Source organism: Coenobita brevimanus, chromosome 60 (genome assembly GCF_032717465.1).
Source record: "Coenobita brevimanus isolate Jiangsu-jjx chromosome 60, ASM3271746v2, whole genome shotgun sequence".
NCBI lineage: Eukaryota > Metazoa > Arthropoda > Malacostraca > Decapoda > Coenobitidae > Coenobita > Coenobita brevimanus.
Window position 1 is genome coordinate 32,979,909 of NC_137013.1, and position 21,951 is coordinate 33,001,859.

The window sequence follows — 21,951 nt, forward strand, 5'->3', positions numbered from 1 at the left end:
GGGTGGCGTTATGAGGGGTAGACTGAGAAAGACATTGGACGAGGTCATTAAGTGTGACCTTAGGGTTAAGGGACTGAACAGGGAGGCTGCAATAGATCGTGCCACCATTAGGTGACCAGAGCCAACGCAGGCAAGCATGTTGGAGCCTTTGAAAACAAAACGAAACGAAACAAATTGCATTGTTAAACCGGGGTTCCCCTTTAAATGGTTGCCTGTAAATGGTTTCCTGGGTTTGCCTGTAAATGGTAAATGGTTTCCATTTGGCATGTCACACAGTGTAGAGTCACCCGTAGAGAGTAAGAAGAGGAATGGATATAGGAATGAAAGACAGAAGAGAAAGGAAGGAAGAGAGGAAAGGGCAGGCACCTGAGAGAAGCACTACATCGAGTGAGTGGATGGTGAGCACCCCCATCTACCACTGATATTACAAAACAAATTATTGAAACATCATATGACATAAGGTGTATGGTGAGAGTATATTAAGATACAGCAAAGTTCTGTATTTTTCAACATTTCATGTGAAGTGCTGTAGTAAGTGATGCATGAAATTACTAGATCAGATATTTAATGCTTTGTTTTTGCTTTGTGTATGTGTGTGTGTGTGTCTCTCTCTCTCTCTCTCTCTCATTACTCATAGAGACTATATGTCCAACTAACATGCAAAAAGCTTATGATTTAAGTGATAGGTGCTTGAAGAAGGGATTCATATGACTCTCAGTCCCCAGTGTGTGGTTCCAACTCTCCCACCCAATTCTTTGCACATCCAGCACAATGAGTTTTATTTTTCAAAACCATGGAGGCTGCTTCTCCAATGTTTTACATGTTCACTGGAATTACAGAACTGCTTTCTTTAACCATTGGTTGTGTCTCTGTTACTGCCACATCTGTATGTAGTGGATAAAAGCAGTGGGAGTGATACCTTCCTGTAAGTGCCTGCATGACGTCCTTGTGGTGGAAAATGGTATTTTGGCTGTACAAAAACTTTGATTTTTCACATCACAATGTAATTGTATCAAGACCTTTGACCTTCACTGTTTTAGCTAAGTATTACAAACAAGTCCTTGAACATGCATAAAAGCTATGCATGACCCTAACTCTGCTCTATTTATATTCCTTCCTTTCAGCAAACAACACTTCGGAACAGTTTTCCAATGTCAGTAGCCCCCTTCCCATGGAGATGACCTCGTCCCCTCCCCTGCCTCCCCCCCCCGCAGGTGTGGATGATGCGCAAGGGTTGTCATCCCCCCGCCCCCCACCTGTCCTCAGTGCCACCCCGGGTGCTCCCACCCCATCCTCGGCCAACCTCACCTTCTCTCTGGATGGGTACCTGGAGCCCACCCGCCTCTCTCTCACCACCCCACACTTCTCCCACCAGCCCATCACTTCTCCCTCGGAGGAGTCCTTTCCTTTCTTCTCCCCTCCCCCTTATCCTGCCCTGAGGGATCGCCATGCCCCCACCAGAGCCTCTGCCCCTTCTACCACGCACGACATCGGTCCACCATGGCTTCGGGATCACATGGCCTACCACCGACCATCAGTCTCCACTACCTCGCCTGCCATGTCACATCACACCTGTAATGTCACTACATATTTGTTTTGTTACATTCATCAGCAGGTAATGTTAGGCTTGCAACATCTTTCAACATTCTCTGGCATTCCAGCTCCACAAGTGCACTAGGAATCTTGGACTCCCATTTTATATTTTTAACACAAAACATATGTGGCATTAGTGAATATTATTTTTACTAACTTTACTAATACAGTAAAGCCCCAAATTTCGCACCTAATTGGTTCCGTGAAAAGTACCGTGAACCATGAAACTGCTCAGGTTGGGACATTGATCATATGGGAAATAGGCTAATTGGTTCCAGGTCCCATGCCAGCTCCCCCTAAACCCATTTATGCAATGTAAAATATACTGATCACACCTGAAAAGAAACTGGTATTAATACAAAGTACATAATAGGCAAGGGAACTTACTTGGCAGGCTGGAGTGAGGTGCTTAATGGAAGGGATGGGGGTGTAATTTCCAAGGCAGGTTGTGAGGCTACTGCACCCCACCACCTCTGGCACCTCCACCCTTCTCTGCCTCTGCTGCCTCCACCTCTCCACACAACACATCCATCCTGTGCTGCATCTCTCCTGTCTGGTGTTCCTGCACAAACCCACAGAACTCCTCATCCTCAAGCAGGTTTTGTTTTTATCACCACGAATGAAGGGACTTTCATGCGAAACCTGGTTTGGGATTATTTGCAGGCCACTGCTAACCATGAAACCATGAACAAAGATGTCACAAAACTTGGGGCTCCACTGTACTACTGAACTTATGATTTAGTCATTTAGGGGTATTGGAGTACAATACTGTGCAGTAAACTCTCAGTTACCTGGCATAATTCAGCCAATTCCAACACTGGATATTGCAGAATGCTAGACATTGCATAGTACCCCCAATCGGCTGATCATTCAGCATCGAGCCGTATAATGTGTTACTGTCTGTCTCGATCCCTTATCCTAAAAACTATCCTACGGTATTACCCTTGAGTAAATGATTAAATTAAGCATAAAGTACAATACAGTACAGGTGGCCCTCCACATTCGTGGGAGTTAGTGGACACAGGCCCCTGCAAATGTGGAATTTCCATGAATGTTTGGTGCTCCCTCCCGTAAATGCCTCTACAGCCGCAAATCACCCCTTGTGAGCAAGTGTGTACATACTGTACCTGATAAACCATATCTGGGACCTGAAAGCAGCATAAAATATCACAAATATTAACAGACCAACTGTGTAAAAAAGTTTAATAACATAAGCTTTGACTGGGTATGGCTGTACTGTACTAAGTTAGGGTAAATATGTACTTGATGACTTCCACAGACTCCCATGTCTGAGTGTGTCTCGCGCACATCCGCGTTAATGTGAGCAAGTCATCAGCTACATATTTACCCCAGCTTCATACAACCTTACCCATTAAATTGAGAGATAACTCACCACTGTCCCTGAAGTTTTAGCAGATGAACTCTGACGACTTGATGATGATGATGATGATGAACATGACAAACGTGAAACAAAGTTATCACAAGTAAATTGTTCAGTCGTGCGCTAATTCACTCACCTAATAGCACAGCAATGCACTTATTACCTTTGAACTCGTGAGAGCACAATTATTGGGCACAGTAACAAAATTACAGGAGGTTTGGCATGGCAGCATTAAGGCAGCGAAGCAACCCCAACAATGGCAGGACAGAGACTGAGGGCGAGACAGAGGAACACGGGAGCACGGTGGTTTGATGCGGGCCTGCTTTGGTGTGAAATGACCCGCGAGTGTCTGCACTGCTACACTTTGCGGCTGCGAACGAAATCTTGGCTCCACAGAGGGACTATATGTAAATCTGCGAGACCCGCAAAAGTTGAATCCGCGAATGTACTGTAGAGGGCTGCCTGTATTGATTCAGTACATACAGTACAGTAATACAGTACCTAATATAATCATAATCAGATCCTACTCACCTAATGTTGGCATCGACGGAGGGTAGATACGCACAAATACGTCCTCACTATACAGTGGTCAGAGCTCTAGGGCACAGAACACTGAGGGACCACAAGGTTAGTCACAGCACTAGAGCAATGAGCAAGGCATGGGAGGCCACAGACTAACATCATATTACTAGGGTTTACCATTGCTTGGATCACAAGAGCAAAGCACATAGATACATCCTCATTGTGTTGCGTCCATGGGAGAAACTGAGGGAGTGACGGTAGGCTTGGCATGCTGTGTGGTCTGCTCCCACAATGCAGTGTGATAGGTTGATGCATTGTGGGGTCTGCCCATGTGCCAATTGGGTTCCATGTCAGAGCCAGATGGCTGGTTGCGTACCATTTCTGAGTCAGATATTGCATAATTTTACCAGATATTGCTTTAATAGTCAGACAGAAAGTGATGGACTTTGCATTGGACCAGATATTGTGATGACAGATAATTGAAAGTTTATACAAGCCTACCCTATTTGCAGCTTTGTTTTGTACCGGTGGGGGTGTTAGGACAGTGAGTTCCCAGATATTAAAGCAATTTTCCTCATGAGATGAAGAAAAGCCGGGAATTCATTCCAGGCCCAAACCCAAACTCTTGTATACCATACTCAGTCAGTAGAGACTGACACAGAAACATCATAGGTAATGTTATTATCCTCATAAACATTACTATTTCTAAGAAATGAGACATCAGACATCACATGCAGGAAGGTAAGGAGGTGGGAGGTGCGTACTGAGATACCTTGAGGCCAACAGACAACAGCTAGAGTGGGAGAGTGGACGAGCAGGCAAGGCAGGCATCATGCTAAGTGGGGTTCAGGGAGGGCAGGGAGATGGGTAGGGAGACAAGTGGGGGTGGGGGAGGGCGATGAGACGGAGGGAGACAAGCAGGGGTGGGGAGTGCAGGGGAACGAGGAAGGAGACAAGCGGAAGTGGAGGAGGGCAGGGGAATAGGGAAGTAGACAAGTTGGAGTGGGGGAAGGTGACAAGTGTGGGTGAGGGAGGGTGGGGGGATAGGGAGGGAGACAAGCAGGGGTGGGGGGACTGGGAGGGAGACCAGTGGGGGATGGGGGAGGGCAGGGGGATGTGGAGGGAGAAAAGTGGGGGTGGGGGTGAGGAAGGGTGAGGGGATGGGGAGGGAGACAAGCAAGGGTGGGGGGATGGGGAGGGAGACAAGCAGGGGTGGGGGGACTGGGAGGGAGACCAGTGGGGGATGGGGGAGGGCAGGGGGATGTGGAGGGAGAAAAGTGGGGGTGGGGGTGAGGAAGGGTGAGGGGATGGGGAGGGAGACAAGCAAGGGTGGGGGAGGGTGGGGGGATGGGGAGGGAGACAAGCAGGGGGTGGGGGAGGGGGGAGGGTTGGGGAGGGAGACACAGCTGGCAGTGCTGAGTGTGGCAGAGATGGAGGAGGGACAAAGGGAAGGTAGGGGGTTTGGGAAAGTGGGAAGTTTGGGAACGTGGAGGTTTGAGAAGGTAGGGGATCTGGGAAGGTGGGGGGTTTGTGATAGTTGGGGGGATTGGGGACAGGGGAAGAAGTGAGGGGATGTAGGGAGGATGAGGAGAGCTGCATGCTTCATCACATTCGCGTTCGGACACGCTTGTGTCAAACCTAGGGAACGGTGGAATGTTTGGATAGTGAATCAACAGCCGTTCAGATTGTGGGAATGTTTCCCAATTTCTTTTGTTCAGTGTAGCTGTGTTCAGTTATCAGTGCGCCAGATATCGGGGTATGACTGTATTGTTCTTCATCAAGATGTTTCACCTGAGTCATATTCTTTGTCTGCTTTTTCTTTTCATTCATTCATTCATTCATTCATTGCCAGACGCCATGTATCCCAACCGGGGTGGCCAAGGGCTTAGAGTTAATTGTTTTACAGGGAGGTGCACTAATCCTCCACCAACCCCACTTGACTCGTAGGGATGCCAACAGCATCTGGTGTTCCCAGGCGGTCACCCATCCAAGTACTAACCAGACCCAACGTCTTTTCATTCCATTTGTGGATTGTAAAAGGCATGTATTAATGTTTCCTAAATAATTTGCACTAAGGAACTGTGCTGCTCAGCTTATTTTTGTGATGTTTGGAGATCAGTTTAGGTAAGTTTAGCCCATAACACCAATAGTATCATCAGAGAATGAGTGCTATTGGAAGTCTGGTTCATCATATTCATAATCTTACCACTGCATCACTCCCATGTGGAGTCACAGGGATAATGATCCAACTCCTCTTCACTTTTCCATAACCCCCTCAGGCTAAGAACAAGTACAGTAATTCCTCACTTAACATTATAACTGTGTTCCTAAAAACTACATGATAAATGAAAATTGCTTTAAGTGAGGATTATCTTGAGCATGAGAAGTTATACAGTATCGGGTATTAAAAAATCACATTCAGGACTGCAGATAAGTGTAAAAATGTATCTGATGTGAAAAAAATAATGAGATGTATTGAGATTAGTGTTTATGGCATTCATGGATCTGTAAAAAGCGTATGACAAAGTAGATAGAGAGGGATTGTGGAAAGTTTTGCGCATGTATGGTGTAGATAGTAAGCTGCTAGGTGCTGTCAAGAGTTTTTATGATGGTAACGAAGCATGTGTAAGGGTTAATGGGCATCTAAGTGAATGGTTCACGATTGGTGTGGGTGTGCGACGAGGTTGTGTGATGTCCCCATGGTTGTTCAATATATATATGGATGGGGTGATGAGAGAAGTAAAAACATGAGTAATGGAGAGAGGGATGGCATTGGTAATGAATGGTGATAGATGGAATACCTCAAATTTGTTGTATGCTGATGATGCAGTACTGCTTGCAAGTACCGGACAGGAACTTGGAAGGCTATTGCAGAGTTTTGCTGATGTCCGTGAGTGTCGTGCCTTAATAGTAAATGTAGAGAAGAGTAAAGTGATGGTTACAAGAGAGAAGGTGACTCCCAGTGTGATGTCACAGTGAATGGTGAGAGACTGGAATTGGTGAGAGAATTCAAATACTTGGATACAGTGATAGAAAAGAGAGGAAAATGTGCTAAGGAAGTTGAAAGTAGAGTGACACAAGGAAGAAAAGTCGCTGGTGCAATGAAGCCTTGATAAGAAACAAAGGCTTGGGTGTTGCAGCTGCATGAGGCTTACATGAGGGAGTGTTAGTGAAGGCTTTAACATATGGGTGTGAGACTATGGTGTGGCATGAAAATGAAAAGTCAAGAGTAAGAGCAGTGGAGATGGGACTGCTGAGGAATATATGTGGAGTACAAAGGGTGGATAGGATATGAAATAATGTGATTCATGAAAGGTGTGGAGTGAGGAAGTCGGTGGACACCAGAATCGAAGAGAGTGTGTCCTGAGATGGTATGGTCATGTGGAAAGAATGGATAACAACAGAATGGTGAAAAAAGTATACCTGAGCGAATTTGAAGGAGGAAGGAGGCGAGGTAGACCAAGGAGAAGGTGAAGAGATATGGTGGATGAGTGTTTGAGGAAGAGAGGTTTGGAAGTCAGTGAGGCTAGGGAACTGACAAGAAATCGGGCTGGCTGGATGAATGTTGTGAGGAGAAGTGCATGATCAGGGATTTTGGCACCCCTTGTGAGCATGGCAGCATCCGGATTGACTCAATCGGATACGTCTGTGTGAAGCTGCAGAATGTGGGGAATGTTTTTGGCGTATCCGGTAGAGCCAGGATTCCGGGGGATTGAATGATGAGTGACTGGAAGTGTGGCCTATTTGGATTGGGCAAGTTTGTGCTGTCTGGACATTGCTACTCCACACCCTACCCTTTAGTGGGAAAGGAGGTCCGGATGATGATGATGATAATTTAAAGTTCATTTATGACATCCAGAATCTATGGAAATAACATTTGCTAGTAAAGGTTGTATAATTCGTTCATGACACCCGGCTTCTGCAAAAATGCGAGCTCTGTTCAGAAAGTATCCTACCTTAGGCTCTTAAAAAATAAATAACTAACCTGTTGTGCTAGGACTTTAATCTCCCTCAGAGATTTTTCATAGTCAGTTTTCGGTATCTCCTGCAGGTGCAGTGTTACATTCATCATGATCCCTTTTTTTTTTTCTTAAATCAGGAACCTTTCAGCACAGTTTTGAGCTTGGGGAATAATCAAAAGTCACATGGAGCCATGTCTGGTGAGTAGGGAGCCTACTAGACTCGTGTGATGTTGTGCTTGGCCAAAAATTCCTGAATCAGTTGAGAAGAATGGGCAGGTGCATTGTCATCACGCTGCTTCCAACTTACCACTTTCCAAAGATCTGGGCCCTTCCACCAAACTGCGTCACAAAGGTGACGGATAACGTCGAGATAGTAATGTTTGTTGACAGTCTGACCTTCTGGTGTGTATTTGTGATGCACAACATCAGGGTAGTCACAAAAAAAATGTTAAAATTCATTTTACCTTGCTGTGGACCTGTTGTGCTTTTTTTGGCCAAGACAACCCTGCATGCTTCCACTGAGATGACTGTGCTTTGGTTTCTGGGTTGTACCTGTACATCCATGTCTCTTGCTAGCCCCGCATGCGTGCCCCACTACACCCCAAGGTCAGCTGGGGGTTGTTAGACAGTGCATAGTTTCCCGCAGATGTTTACAGTAAGTACACACAGTACGCGAATCGCATAGTACGCGAGGACCTATTTTTTATTGCATTTTAGTGTATTTTTTTAATACAGTAGTATGCGAATTGAGCTCGTAATAGACGAGACAGCAGCGAAGAGTAGCCCAAATCCTGGGTTACCCTGAGCACACGACATTGCCACCCCAAGACGCGCCAACGGTTGCCTACGCTCCACCCACCTTGTGATGTTGATGATGCGCACTCGTGACGTGATGCCCAATGTGCCACTTGGAGGGTGGAGAGAGGGGGCTGGCAAAGGAAACGCACGCACAGTGGGTACACTCGTTGTTCCAGCTACTTTCTCGTCTATTCTGAGGCTGTTTGTTATGTGTGCTACAACCATTCCTATGATCGCCGTACTACATCAGGATGCCTGCCACGTCATCCAGAAGGAAGAAGTGCATCAGCCATGCCTTGAAGATGGAAGTCATCAAGAAAAAGGAGGAGGGCAAGGGTAACACTGCCACTGGGAAGAAACTCGGCTTGCCGGAATGGATGGTACGGACAATATGGACAAACAGGGAGGCCATAAAGAAGAATGTTAAGACATATGGGACAGCAGCACTTGATGGGAGAAGCAGGCTGACCAACTGGGCAATAATTCTCATGGAGCGGTACCTGGCAACATACATCCGGAGGAAAGAGGAGGAAGGGAGTGCCACAGAATTTGCACTACATCGGGGACCAGCCAAAGCTTTTCTGCAAGGCTGCAGATCTGAAGCTTGGTGTCGAGAAACCATTCCAAGCCTCTGTGGGATGACTAGGCTGGTTCCTGAAGAGGAAGCAGCTACGTCATGTTCGCCTCACCGGCGAGTGTGCATCAGTGGATGAAATGGCAACCAAGGACTACCCAGCCATCCTGAAGGGGATAATAAACGAGGGTGGCTACAGCAGGGACCAAATCTACAATATTGATGAAATGACCTTATACTACAAGGCTATGCTGAAGTCCACTTATGTCAGTAAACATCAGCAGCAGGCCCGGGGAAGAAAAATGGACAAGAACAGGATAACAGCCATGTTCCCCGTGAAATTATCAGGCTCACACAAGATGTGGCCTGTTGTGGTTCATACCGCAGAAAACCCAAATGCTACAAGAATCTTCGTTGCATGAATGATAGTGGTACAGCAACTCCAATGGCATCATGTCGGAGTGGCTGCTGCGGCACTTCATTCCTGACACCAAGGCGAAGTCCTGGGAACTTGGCATCCCCTTCAAGGTGCTCCTTGTCCTCAACAATGCCCCAAGTCATCCAGCCTGGTTAGCAGACCATAGTAGGGACTGCAAGATCGTTTTCTTGCTTCCCAGAATGACCACTCTCATCCAACCGCTAGACCAGAAAGTGATTGCAACGGTGAAGCAGGTGTACCACCAGCACCTCTATGACCACCTCCGCAGCAAGACCGACAACCCAGAGGAACTGCAGGCAATCCTTGCCTTGAACACCATTGGGAGTGATGTCATAAGTCATGGACGGTTGGGACTCGCCACCTGCTCCACCTGCTCCACGCACAGCATCTGCACCACCTACCGCTTCAACTCCTGGGAAGCGTGTAATGGCTTTTTGGTGGTATTCAACCTCATGGATGCCATCAACTTCCTGTTGTCATCTTGGGAAGATGTCACCGACGCAACAATCAACCATGCCTGGTGCCACCTGTATGACATCACACCAGCAACCAGCTTTCAGTCCCTGGCCGCTGCCGAGGCAGCCACTCTTACAACTGCACAAGCTGTGCCCGGGTTTCAGGGCGTCACGCTGGAGGAAATCAGGGCCATACATTCGGCAGCAGTGGAGCAGGATCACCAGGAAGTTGTGTAAAGAGTGGACGAAGCTGATGCAGAGCAGGAGACCTCAGCAAAACAGTCAGCAGCACAGTGATGGAGAGTGGAGGCTTGTTGATGATGGGGATCAGCCGGGTACTGTGTGCCCTAGATAAATTCAAGGAAGAATTCAAGGACATCGAATACTGTCAGTTGCGAGTGGAGGAAGTGGTGACTTCACTGGACAGAACCTTCTGCTACTACACAGACAGACACAACCTTTAGGTTAACAGAAGGAAGCAAACCCTCATCACCCATTACTTGCGGCCTCAGGAGAGTGAGGAATTACTCCCGTCAGCATCAGAAGAGCCATTTCCTGGGGAGGACCAAGAGGATGATGCAATGTGTGGGTTGTCAGAAATAGACTTTGAAGGGTTTATGAACGAAGTAAGTGCATTAGCTAGTGAAAGTGTCAAAATGCTGGTGACGAGAGTGGTGAGGAAGGTGGTGTGGCGGGTGGTGCAGGAGGTGCATGGTAGGTGCCTCACCCTGCCTCATTTCCCCTTCTTACGTCCATCAAGCCTGTTGTCCTCTTGGGTTAAGGTGAGCAGCCATATTCTTGTTGGTTTAGTTAAGCCATATCCTTGTTGATTTAGGAGAGCCATAATCTTGTTAGTTTACTTTATCTTAGGTTATATGTCTTAGATAGTTTCCCTGTACAGTACAATACTTAGGTCTGAAAGGAGTTTCAAGGGTTACCGATGAAAGGAGGTACCACCCATATGTAATTTTTCCCATAAGTTTATGTATTCACAGTACATGAATTCCTAGTACGCAACCTCCTCTGCTGCCCATAAACTCATTTCATACAAGTGCCAACTGTATATTCTTTTCTTATTTCTAACCTTATTTTTCTTGCTACATTATTAATTTACTATCAGATTATTCGAAATAGATTTTTCTATAAGGATATATGCGTATAAGGTTGAATAGAACATAAACATTACCAATACTATAACAGAATTTATGTGAAAAAATGTAGGCTGTATGTGTAAATGTTTATACTCTTTCTTCACCCTGCCCTAGGGTGGGAAAGGAGGTCCAGATGATGATGATGCTTTATTTTCTATGTTATTTTTTGTGCTATATTATTCATTTTAGTCTTTCTTTGCTCACAAGTTTTTGTTCTACAATAATACACAGTCAGACCCCTACTTGCAAAGGATTGACGTATGAAAAATCCACAGATACGAAAAAAAGTGTATGTGTGTGTGTGTGTGTGTATTTACCTAATTGTGTATACCTAATTGTGATATACAAGAAATGAGCTATGCTTATGGGCTCCCATCTCTGTTTCTCAATAAGGCAAATTTTGCTTTAAATTCATTCAAGTTTTTAGACTGGACAATCTCTTTGTCCAGGCTATTCCATAGGTCTGTACATCTTTAATGAAAACTATATTTCTTGATGTCCTTCAAGCAGCTTGGCTTCTTCAGTTTCATTCCGTGTCCTCTTGTTACTCTCTTATCCCATACAAACAGATCTTCTCTGTCAGTTTTATCTACAGTATCCTTGCATCCAACATGGTAATATTGTCATGCACGGGTCCCGTGTTGGACCAAAAATGTGTTGGACAAACAACAGAGCTTATGGGGAAAAATGAATTATGTCAGCAACTGTAGGAAAAGTCACCCTAAATACCTACCATTTACCTATACATTTATATGTACTACTGTAATTTTAATAAATGGTACTGTACTATGAATGATAACTAACCTTTTAGGATAGTGTTGGTAGGCTTGCTGGGAATGGAGGTGGTATCCGAGGCTGTAGGTAGTCCTATTGGGTCCCTGGAGGATGGCTGCTGGTGTCATTAGCGGATAATGGCTGCTGCTCCTCCTTAACCTCCCTCATAAATCCTTCAAAATCACACTCAGAATCACTATCCTTGTCCACATCCATGGAAGGTCCTGCTTCTGCCTGTCCTAGCACTCGGTAAGCCTTCACTGCTGCCAGGATCTTGTCTTGGTTTTTTAATATGGTCCTCACGCTGGCTTCATTCACGTCATAGGCCTTGGCGATGTCCACTTTCTTCTCCCCTTTCTTCTTCCTCTCGATGATTTCTAGATTGGTGGCCTGAGGGAGGTGCCGCCGCTTCTTGGGGTTCTCAGAAGGCTCCCTAGGCATCGTGAGCAGGGTAATATGCAGTAGCAAGGGCAGAAATTGCAGCGAGAAAAAAGCACCTTCCGATGCGACTTCTTCAACTGAGTGGCACTGTGGCGGGAGAAATTTAAACAAAATATCGCATGAGAGCAGAAGCGTTTTTAATTGGGCGACATCACGATCCATTACAATAGCGGGCGGGGGAGGTAACTTGATCAGAAGTTCTGATTGGCTGTCAGCATCACGGGAATGTCCAGTATGACTGTGTTGGACCAAGGGTGATCGTGCTAGAGGCAGACTTCGGATTTCGCCTACTTCTTGGAGCTCCGTCTGTGTTATGATGATTCACCTGCATTACAGTAATTAAATCATACTAATATTTTGCTCTCTCTGCTGGACGCGAATCGTGCTAGACAAACGCGTGTTGGATGCGAGAGTACTATACTCCCATCATAGTTCTGAACACTGCAATCATGTTGCCACTTTCTCTCTGTTCCTGATAGGAAGGCAAATCCAGCCTTTCCAGCCTCTCTCTGTATACCAGATCTGCCAGACTGGGGACCATCTTGGTTGCTGTTCTTTGTATTCTCACAATCTTGTTTATATCTTACTTTTTGTGTGGGGACCATACTGCTGCTGCATTCTAACCTGGGACGGATCATGGCCACTATCAATTTTTTCATCAGCTTCTCATCCATATAATGAAATGCTACTCTTATGTTAGTCAAGAGTTTATAATTCTCTCTAACTGTCTTGTTAATATGTTTTTCAGGTGACAAACTATCCTGGACCAGCACTCCCAAATCTTTTTTTTTCTCTTGCTTTTGTGACTGGTTCATTACCCATCAAATAATTCGGTGATGGGCTCTTGGTACTATTATCCATTTCCAATATTTTACATTTCTTTGTGATGAATTTCATTTCCCACATCTGGCTCTAATCATGTATCCTATCCAGATCCTCCTGCAGCATTTTACAGTCCTCCTCAACCTCTACATTCCTCAAGATCTTTGCATCATCAGCGAACAGACTTGCATAACTGTTCACTCCATCTATCATATCATTTACGTAAATCAGGAATATTACAGGTGCTAACACCGAGCCCTGTTTGACTCCACTTGTTACTTCCTTCCATCCAGACATCCTGTCTTTTATTGCTGTCCTCATTTGTCTGTCTCAAAAAGTCTCTCATCCATTCCAGGAGGTTTCTCTTCAGTCCTCCTATATGTTCTAGTTTCCAAATTAGTCTCTTATGGCATAATGGCATACCTTGTCAAAGGCTTTCTCCAAATCTAAATACACACAATCCACCCAACAATCTCTCTCCCGTAGCACGTCAATCGCTCTAGTAAAAACTCAGCAAGTTGGAAACACATGACCTTCCACTTCTGAATCCAAACTGACTTTCAGCCAAAATATTCAACTCTTCCAGATATTTTATCCATCTATCTTTCAGGATTCTCTCGCAGAGTTATGCAACCATGCTGGTTAGGGACACTGGTCTATAATTCAGAGGTTCTTCCCTGTTTCCTCCCATATAAATTGGTACCACATTGGCCCTCTTCCATTCCCTAGGCACTTTCCCCTCTTGCAGAGAACACACAATTAAACTATGAATCTTGTCCGCCAGTTGTTCTCTGCTTACCTTCTGTACCTAGTTAGAGATTCCATCCGGTCCTGGGGCATTCCATACATCTTGAGTTTCCAGTAATTTATACACTTCGTGCACTTCCAGTTTTATATTTTTTATCACTACATTTCTAGTCACTCTCCCCCTCCACAAACTCCCTTTCATTAGTGAAAACCAATTAAAAACATTTGTTCATTATTTCTGCTTGCATTGCCGCATCTGTATTGACCTCTCCTTCAACTTTCAATTTGGTGATTCCTTCCATTTGTTTCAGTTTGCCATTGAGAAATCTATAAAAGAATTTGGGTTCATCCTTACATTTGTCAATTATACCTTTTTCAAAGTTCCTTTGTTCCTCTCTACATATTCTTGTATATTCATTTCTAGTTCTTTTATATTCTTCCTTTGTTCTGTTATTACCTCTCTTTCTCCATTTGTTCCACACCATGTCCCTCTCTTTTTTTGCTATCATACACTTTGTTTTCAACCACTCTATTTATCTATCTATCTATCTGTTGCCAGACGCCATAATCCTTTTTCTTATTTTCTTTCCCCCTTATTCTTGGCACATATTTTTCCACTCCCAAATTATGGAGGTCTAGAAAGATATCCCACTTCCCCTGTATCTCTCGTTTCTCTGAATGTTCTCCAATCCGCATTTTCAAAAAATTTTCTCAATTCTGAGTTTCCTTTCCCAAAGTTGTATCTTCCTTGCCCATAAAGCTCGTCTCTTGGCACCACATTCCCTATTATCATCTGGAACTCAGTGACCACATGATCACTTTTTCCTACAGGACACAGATATTTCAAAGATTTCATTACATCAGGTTCTTTGGTTAGCAGTAAATTTAATATTTCTGGTCTGTCATCACCTCGGAATCGTGTCTCTTCTTTGACCCACTGCGTCATTACATTATTCATTGCTATATTTAACAATATAGTGCCTCACATTTCTTCACTGCCTTCTGGGTCCTATTCCTCCCAGTTCACCTCTTTACAATTAAAATCTCCCATCAGAATTATGCTGTTGCATTTCTCAGTCGTTGTCTGTATGTAACTAACCATGTCTGACAACATCTCCCGGTATTCATCGTCATTCCATGCTCTTGTCCTAGGGTTAACATATACTACTGCCATATCTGTCTTGCCATTCTCTCCAGTTTCTAATTTCATATTTATCACTTCAGCCCTTCCCTCTCCCATTTCCACATTATCTACATTAATGTTGTTCTTCACTGCTATCATCACTCCTCCTCCCATTTTTTCTTTTCTGTCTCACACAGTTTGTATTTACCATCTACCATATGGATATCAATATCCTCTCTTAACTTGGTCTCTACAAAGCACATAACATCAGGTTCATGTACCCTCAAGAAATCATTGATTTCTAACCTTACTGATATTAAACCATCAGCATTAGTATACACCACTTTCAAACTTTTTTCGTTGTTTTTTATACCCTCTTCTCTCCGTCTGTCTGTCAGTACCACTTCCTCAGTTTCTGATCCATAACTTTCCAATTAAACACTGTCTTCTCTTCCTTCGTTCTCTTCGTTTTTTGCCTTTGTTTTCTTTACTAACCTTTATTTTAGCTCTTTCTTCCTCATTTGCATCTCTCCTTATCCAAACATTTTTGAACCCCTCTTTGATAATTTTCATGTTCTCTTGATTTCATTTACCATTACCTGGGACTTAAATTTTATCCTCAATGGCCTCTCCCCTCCTTCCTCGTACTTTCCTAACCTAAACATTTTTTCAGTCTCTTCTTGAGCTTCGTTTTTACCCTCCGTAACTACTGATATTATCCCTTTAACCTTAGTTCTTCTCTTTCTCTTTCTGGTCTTACTGTCATATGTTTTTCTTTCACTCCTGAAATTATTACACATTTTTTCTTATCTGCTAAATCCCTGACTAAAGATTCCCAACTTCTCAGTACCCTAACCACTTCCTTCTCCATCTTTTTCTTGCTTTATTGTTCTATAATCTCATACAAATTTACATTTCCTTCCTCCTGAATTTTCTTCCACCCCTTATGTTGCTCTTTTATTTCCTTAATATGCACATCTTGCATCCTTGATTTTGATTCATACTCATCTAGTTTACTTTTCATTCTGTCCCTTTCTTCTTCCAACCTCTTCATTTCCCTCTTGAGCTGTTTCATTTCATCTGAGGCAGATTTATTACTCACTTTTAGTTCTGTGACTTCTCTTTCTTGTTCAGCACTGCGTGTGCAAACTTTTTCCAGTATACAGCTGTATTCTGTAGGACTTTGATCTTTCTCTCTCCTGCTCTAAGGTCTGTTCTTGCTGCTCTCTAATTATTGCCCATACCTTTTTTTAACTCCTAAACATTCCTCTCCACCATTTTCTCTACTCCTGCTACTTTTGTTTGGTTCAGCTTAGTACTTCCATTTCCCACATGATCTTCGGAGAAGTCTGCGAAATCCCCCTTGCCAGTTGTAAGCAAAGCACCGTCCCCTTCTGCCATGATGAAACCATATGAAAACTTTCTATTTCCGCTGTATCTTGTATTCTTTATGACTGAAACCTGTGTTTTGTTTTAACTAATGTCCGACGGGACCACCACTCATGCACTCATTCACATAATCACAATTGGCTGGTCTCCATTTCTCCACTGATTCAGCGATTATATCCCAACGATACAGGAAGAGCTCCATCTCTGTTGGCGACCTGTGTGTGTGTGTGTGTGTGTGTGTGTGTGTGTGGTGGGTCAGTCACAGCAAGGAAGGATGGAGTCAGGTGAAGACATTCACAAGGAAGTGAGGTGACAATTGCAGTTCAGGGAAGGGTAAGGGATAAGTGGAGGAGTGGAGACAATAAAGGACTTTAATCTAGGTGGGTGGGGAGATAGAGAGAGGATAGCACAGAAGTAGATATTGAATAGAAAGGCAGTGGGGTAGAGAGAAAGAACTTTGTGACCTCAGTAATTGTGGGATTAGGGTTGGGTTGGAGAGAGAGAGAGAGAGAGAGGATAGCACTGAAGTAGGTATGGAGTATAGAGGAGATAGGGTAGAGGGAAAGAACTTTGTGTCACTGGTAATGATGGTGTAATAACCGGACTGAAACTTAACAAATTGATCACTGGTTCGATCTCAGGCCCTCGTCACCATAGGTGCACACATTACCACTGAGCCAAAGAGAGGATCCCTGCTTTGCCTCTAAGCAATGCAGGCTACTGTATATTCCATTACATCACTTTTCTCCCCTTGTTGGTTAATTTGGTTAGTTTCGAACACACGGGAGCCTAGCATCGGAGGCCACCACTGGGGGCGCTGCGGACCACACCGGACAGCTCACCCCCGGGATGTAAGGACTAGGACGCTGGCGGCTAACCAACATCATATCCCTCCAAGCCTTGCCTCACATCCCACACCACTGCCAACAAATGTAATATTCAGAAATGAAACTTAACAAATTAATCACTGGTCTGACTGAGATTAGATCTCACGCTCTCACGTTTCATAGGCCCGCACATTACCACTGAGCCAAAGAGGGGATCCCTGCTTTGCCTCTAAGTAACACGGGCTATTATATACGCCATTACAATGGGATTAGGGTTGGGTTGGAGAGAGAGAGAGTAGGAATGAGAGTTGGACTTAAGAAAAAAAATTACTTACGAAAGACATTTAAGAACCATTTATTTTCATAAGTTGGGGACTGCCTGTATATGTATAAAATAATAAGCAGACAACCAACATCACTATTACTATTCATCCATCCATCCATCATCCAATCCTACGTTGCCCTGTATGGAGCATAGGAGCCATGGGCTAGGCAAGTTAGTTTTGACATTTAAGATGAAACTGACCAGCCTCACTCATCCCTGAGTGGCATTACTTGAGCACTAAACCCCAACCACCCCTTGGATGTAAACCTTCACTGGCTCAATTCGATTGGAGCGCCGTTATTATATACTAAACCACCAGGCGCTAAAATTTGGTTATATGGTTACCACCCAGCATGGTAAATGGTTTCCTGGTGTACAGGAAACCATTTGGCTTGTCACTCAGTGTAGTCACCCACAGGCAGAAAGAAGAGGAAAGAATGAAGGAAGGAAAGACAGAAGAGAGAGTGTAAAGTAACCCATAGGCAGAAGGACAAGAAAAGAATGATGGAAAGAAAGATGAAAGAGGATGGAAGGAAAGAAGGATGGAAGAGAGGAAAGGGCAGACACCTAAGAGCAGTACTACATTGAGTGAGTGGATTGTGAGTGGATAACACTGTAAAAACAGCGTAAGGAAGGTCAGGTGAGCTCCATCAGTGCGCCGCCTCATAATTGCACTATTTATACTCATATTTTATTTTATATCTGAAGATATTTTGTATGCTACTTCAATCATTTTAATCTCTAATTGGTCATGTGCATTTTAAACCTAGTCTCATGAACATCAAACAATAATTGGATTTTTGATGAATGTTGAGTTTGATGACATAAGTAACGTCATCAGCCAGCTTACGGGAGTTTTTCAGATGACATAAATAACGTCATCAGCCAGCCAAAGTGTCAAGAAAGTCCAGATTGCGACACTCCAACATGTCTTGAGCAGCATTCATCCACAGAGCGTGTTGTTCACGTGAAAGGAGAAGAGATCATGACGAATGTGACAAAGCACCTACAGGAGATACCAAAAACCGACTTTTAAAAAAATGTTTCAGGCAGTGGAAAGAATGCTGGGCTATGTGTGTCAACAGAAGGGGCCTACTTTAACGAGGATTAGTGTCCTAGCTCAACAGATTAGCTATTTATTTTTTTACAGCCTAAGGTCAGATACTTTCTGAGCAGACCTTATAATGTTACTCGAGCATGAAGTTTGTTTTGTTGATGTCAGTGGTGCCATCCTAGAGGGCAATGGTTCATTCTGGACCTGAAACTCATTCATCCCCAGATCGTTCAGGTTAGGTTAAACTGAATTAGGGTTTTGGAGTAGGTCTAGAATTAGTTGTTTCAACCCAGGCTTTTCATTTCATATCCTGATTGCTGAGTGATGAAAAATGATGCATTATGAGAAAAATATTTCAGTGTTACTCAACAACTTCCAGTGTTACTTGTATGCTCATTCGGTCTGGAATGTGTTGGGAATCGCGACATCAGACAAAGAATGTGGAACTTAATGCTAACTTATGAGAATACATGGATGAAAGTGTAATTTTTTCTGATTAGTGTACATTTTGATTCCACACCGCCCCCTAAAATTGCGAAACTCACAAATTTTCGCCTGACCGTACAGTCTTCAATGTGTCTAGGACAGGTACCTGAATGTACTGTATGTGGGCCAATCATGGCGAGCCTGGTGGGTGACATTACCTTGTGGAACTCCAAATTTTGTCGCCAGGCCAGCTGATTACCCGCATGGGCTTGAGCTTTTTTCGTGTATTGATATGATTTTTCACATTATGCTGAGTGTGTTGGAACAAAAACTTGTCACTCAATCATTCGTTACTCAAGGACTGAGTGTATATATTGTACAGTGATTTTCATAACCATGATAAAGCTTGGTAAAGTTGAAGATATGTTTAAATATGTTTGCATTTAGCTTCATTCATTTTACAGCAAAAGTTTATACTTCCAGAAAAACAAAACAATTTAACCTCCTTCCTCACAGTGACACAAAACAAGTCAAAACGTTGTTAGTCTGAAGAGGAACTGATGACATATTATGACTCACTTGTCAGTGTTGGTCTGAAGGGATGCCGATTAGGCAATTCTGGACAAAAATAGTCTCAAAATTATGGTTTAGCATGAAATGTCAGTATTTGGTGCATCAAAGGGGAGGGTGTCTATTTCCAGGCCAACACTGTCAAATAATTGACGCTCTCTCAGTTTTCAGTTCGTGGGATGTGGAGGCGCGCATGATTTTTGGCAATTTACTCGAAAACTATTTGTTTTATCGGAATTCTGACAGAACGACGTGAAAGCTTGTGCAGTTCTGTATCTAGACATATGCTTAGCTCTTGCACTATGGGGGCAAAATTTTGTATTAAAGTGTAGAGCAGTTATTTTCACTGTTGAAGAACAGTATTCTCACCTCATTTTGGTACTTTCACAGTACTTTTACTCATTAGTTTTGTGCATTTTTTTTTTTTTTTTTTTTTTTTTTTTTTTTTTTTTTAAATAGCTTATCATATAGTATAAACATCAGGGAGATGATAGTACACGACTTATACCATTATAGCCAGTTTCTAGGGCAAATAAAGTACGTGGGAATGTTTTCCTTTCTGCGCAAGTCCAGTCTGCTGTTGTGACATTTCTCTAATCATGTCACACACACTTACAGAAAACTTATGGTGCATTAGGCAGTTAAGTAAAATGAAGCTGGGTACATTACATTTGTTATTAGCACTCTCATCACCTCATATTTATTTTGTGGAGCTGTCACTGGCACAGACTGAAGCCTGAAGAATGACCAGCATTGCAGAGAACTTTTTTATTTTGCATGCTGTTTGCACCTGAGATATTATCAAACACTTGTTCAAAGGATGCCTTTTCATATAAAAAGAGCCTGAAAAAAAATTGAAATAAATTAACCATAAAAATTTCAAGAGAAAAGAAAATGTCACTTTGGCATTTCTGAAGCCAGTGCAAAAGTTTGCATAACTTAATATGAAACATCATATTAACTTGTCTGGTCTTTTGGGTAATGAATACTGGTAATTACACTGTAAGTTTACTCATATAATCTGAGGCTCATGTGGTTCATCACCATATATAAATACAGGAGACCTCAATTTTTGCATCTAATGTATCTGGAAATTTTACCATGCGAACTGAAACTTGCAAATTGTGCCATTGAAATCCTTGATATATGGCTGCTTGATATGGTGAAGTCCCAAAATTTTCCCAAAGTCCCCCCTTTGACCCTCTTAAAAACTTTTTATCCCCTCCAGATCATGTCTAACATTTCATTGTAGTGCACATACAAACTCAAGGAACATCAGTGCATAGGCATATAAAAGGGTTAATTAAAATGAACAAAGTGGTAAGTGGTAATCACTTACCATGCCAAGCAATGGGACAGTGTTTTGGTGCTGAGGAATGGGATATCTTCAGATGATGACTTGTCTACATAGAGGTAGATGAAAAACTATTTTGAAAATATAAAGTAACAAAAAACTTCGTTGAAAGAAGAAAAAGTAGACTCAATAGTGAGTGGTGACAGTGAGGTGAGATGAGAAGCAGGCGTCAGGCAAACGATTGTGTGTATTTTACCTAGTTTTACTTAGAGCTTTGCTCATGGGGTCCTGTCTCTGTGTCTCAGTCAGTCAGACTTTGCTTTAAGCTCAGTTAAGAAAGTGTGAGAGAATGGGAGTATGGATGGAGTATACGTGCAGGAGTAGGTGAGAATGAGAGGGCAAAGGAAGGAGTATGTATAGTTGTGAGTAAAAGATGGAAGAAGAGCATAAGACAGTATGAATCAGTTGGGTCAAGGATTGTGTGGGTATAGTTGAAAGTTGGAATACAAATGTGGGCGATTACGTGTGTGTATGCGCCAATGCAAGATCGTGCTATCAGAGTGAGAGAAGAGTTCTGGACAATTGTGGAAGTGTGCATGGAAAGGTTTGGAAGGAATGAGAGAGTGTTTTTGATCGGTGATATGAATGGTAAAGTAGGATATGTGAAGGTGGATGAAATAGTTGGTGAGTGGGGTGTGCCTGTTGAGATAGATGAGAATGGCAGTGCGTTAGTGGACATTTGTGCCGGGAGGGGGTTGGTGATAGCCAGTACCTTCTTCAGGCATAAAATGATCCACAGGTATACATGGTGAGTGGTGAGAAGGGTGGGTGGTGAACTGAATGAAAGGAAGGGAACGATTGATTATGTGTGTGTGGATGAAAGGATGCGAAGGTGTGTAATGGATGCAAGAGCTTATAGAGGTTGGGGGAGTGGACTTTCTGACCACTACTTGGTGTTGGCCAGAATTAGGATACAAGTAAGATGGAGGAATAGAAGGGAAAGACGAGAGGAAGGAGTAGTTGCAAGGAGAGTGGAAAGATTACAAGAGGATGAGAAAAAGGCAGAGTATAAGAGAGAAGTGGAGGAACGATTGGGCAAATATGAATTGGAGCAGATGGGGGACGTGGAAGGTGTGTAGAGGATATTCACAGAAGAAATATGTGCAGCATGTGATGTGGTGTGTGGGAGGAAGAGAAGACGGAGGGGGGTGCAAGGCACAGCATGGTAGACTGAAGAGGTGAGACAGGCTGTGGCACAAAAGAAGGAAGCATACAATGAATGGA

General features: G+C 43.5%; 1 protein-coding gene across 1 annotated transcript in view; it reads left to right on the plus strand.

Annotated features, from left to right (window-relative positions):
- The window catches only part of Piezo (piezo type mechanosensitive ion channel component), a 1,050,432-nt gene that overhangs the window by 575,204 nt on the left and 453,277 nt on the right, over positions 1–21,951 (plus strand). Inside the window, exon 28 of the mRNA XM_080275143.1 lies at positions 1,125–1,574. Coding sequence (XP_080131269.1) covers positions 1,125–1,574 — 450 coding nt within the window. The remainder of the gene's footprint in view (positions 1–1,124; positions 1,575–21,951) is intronic.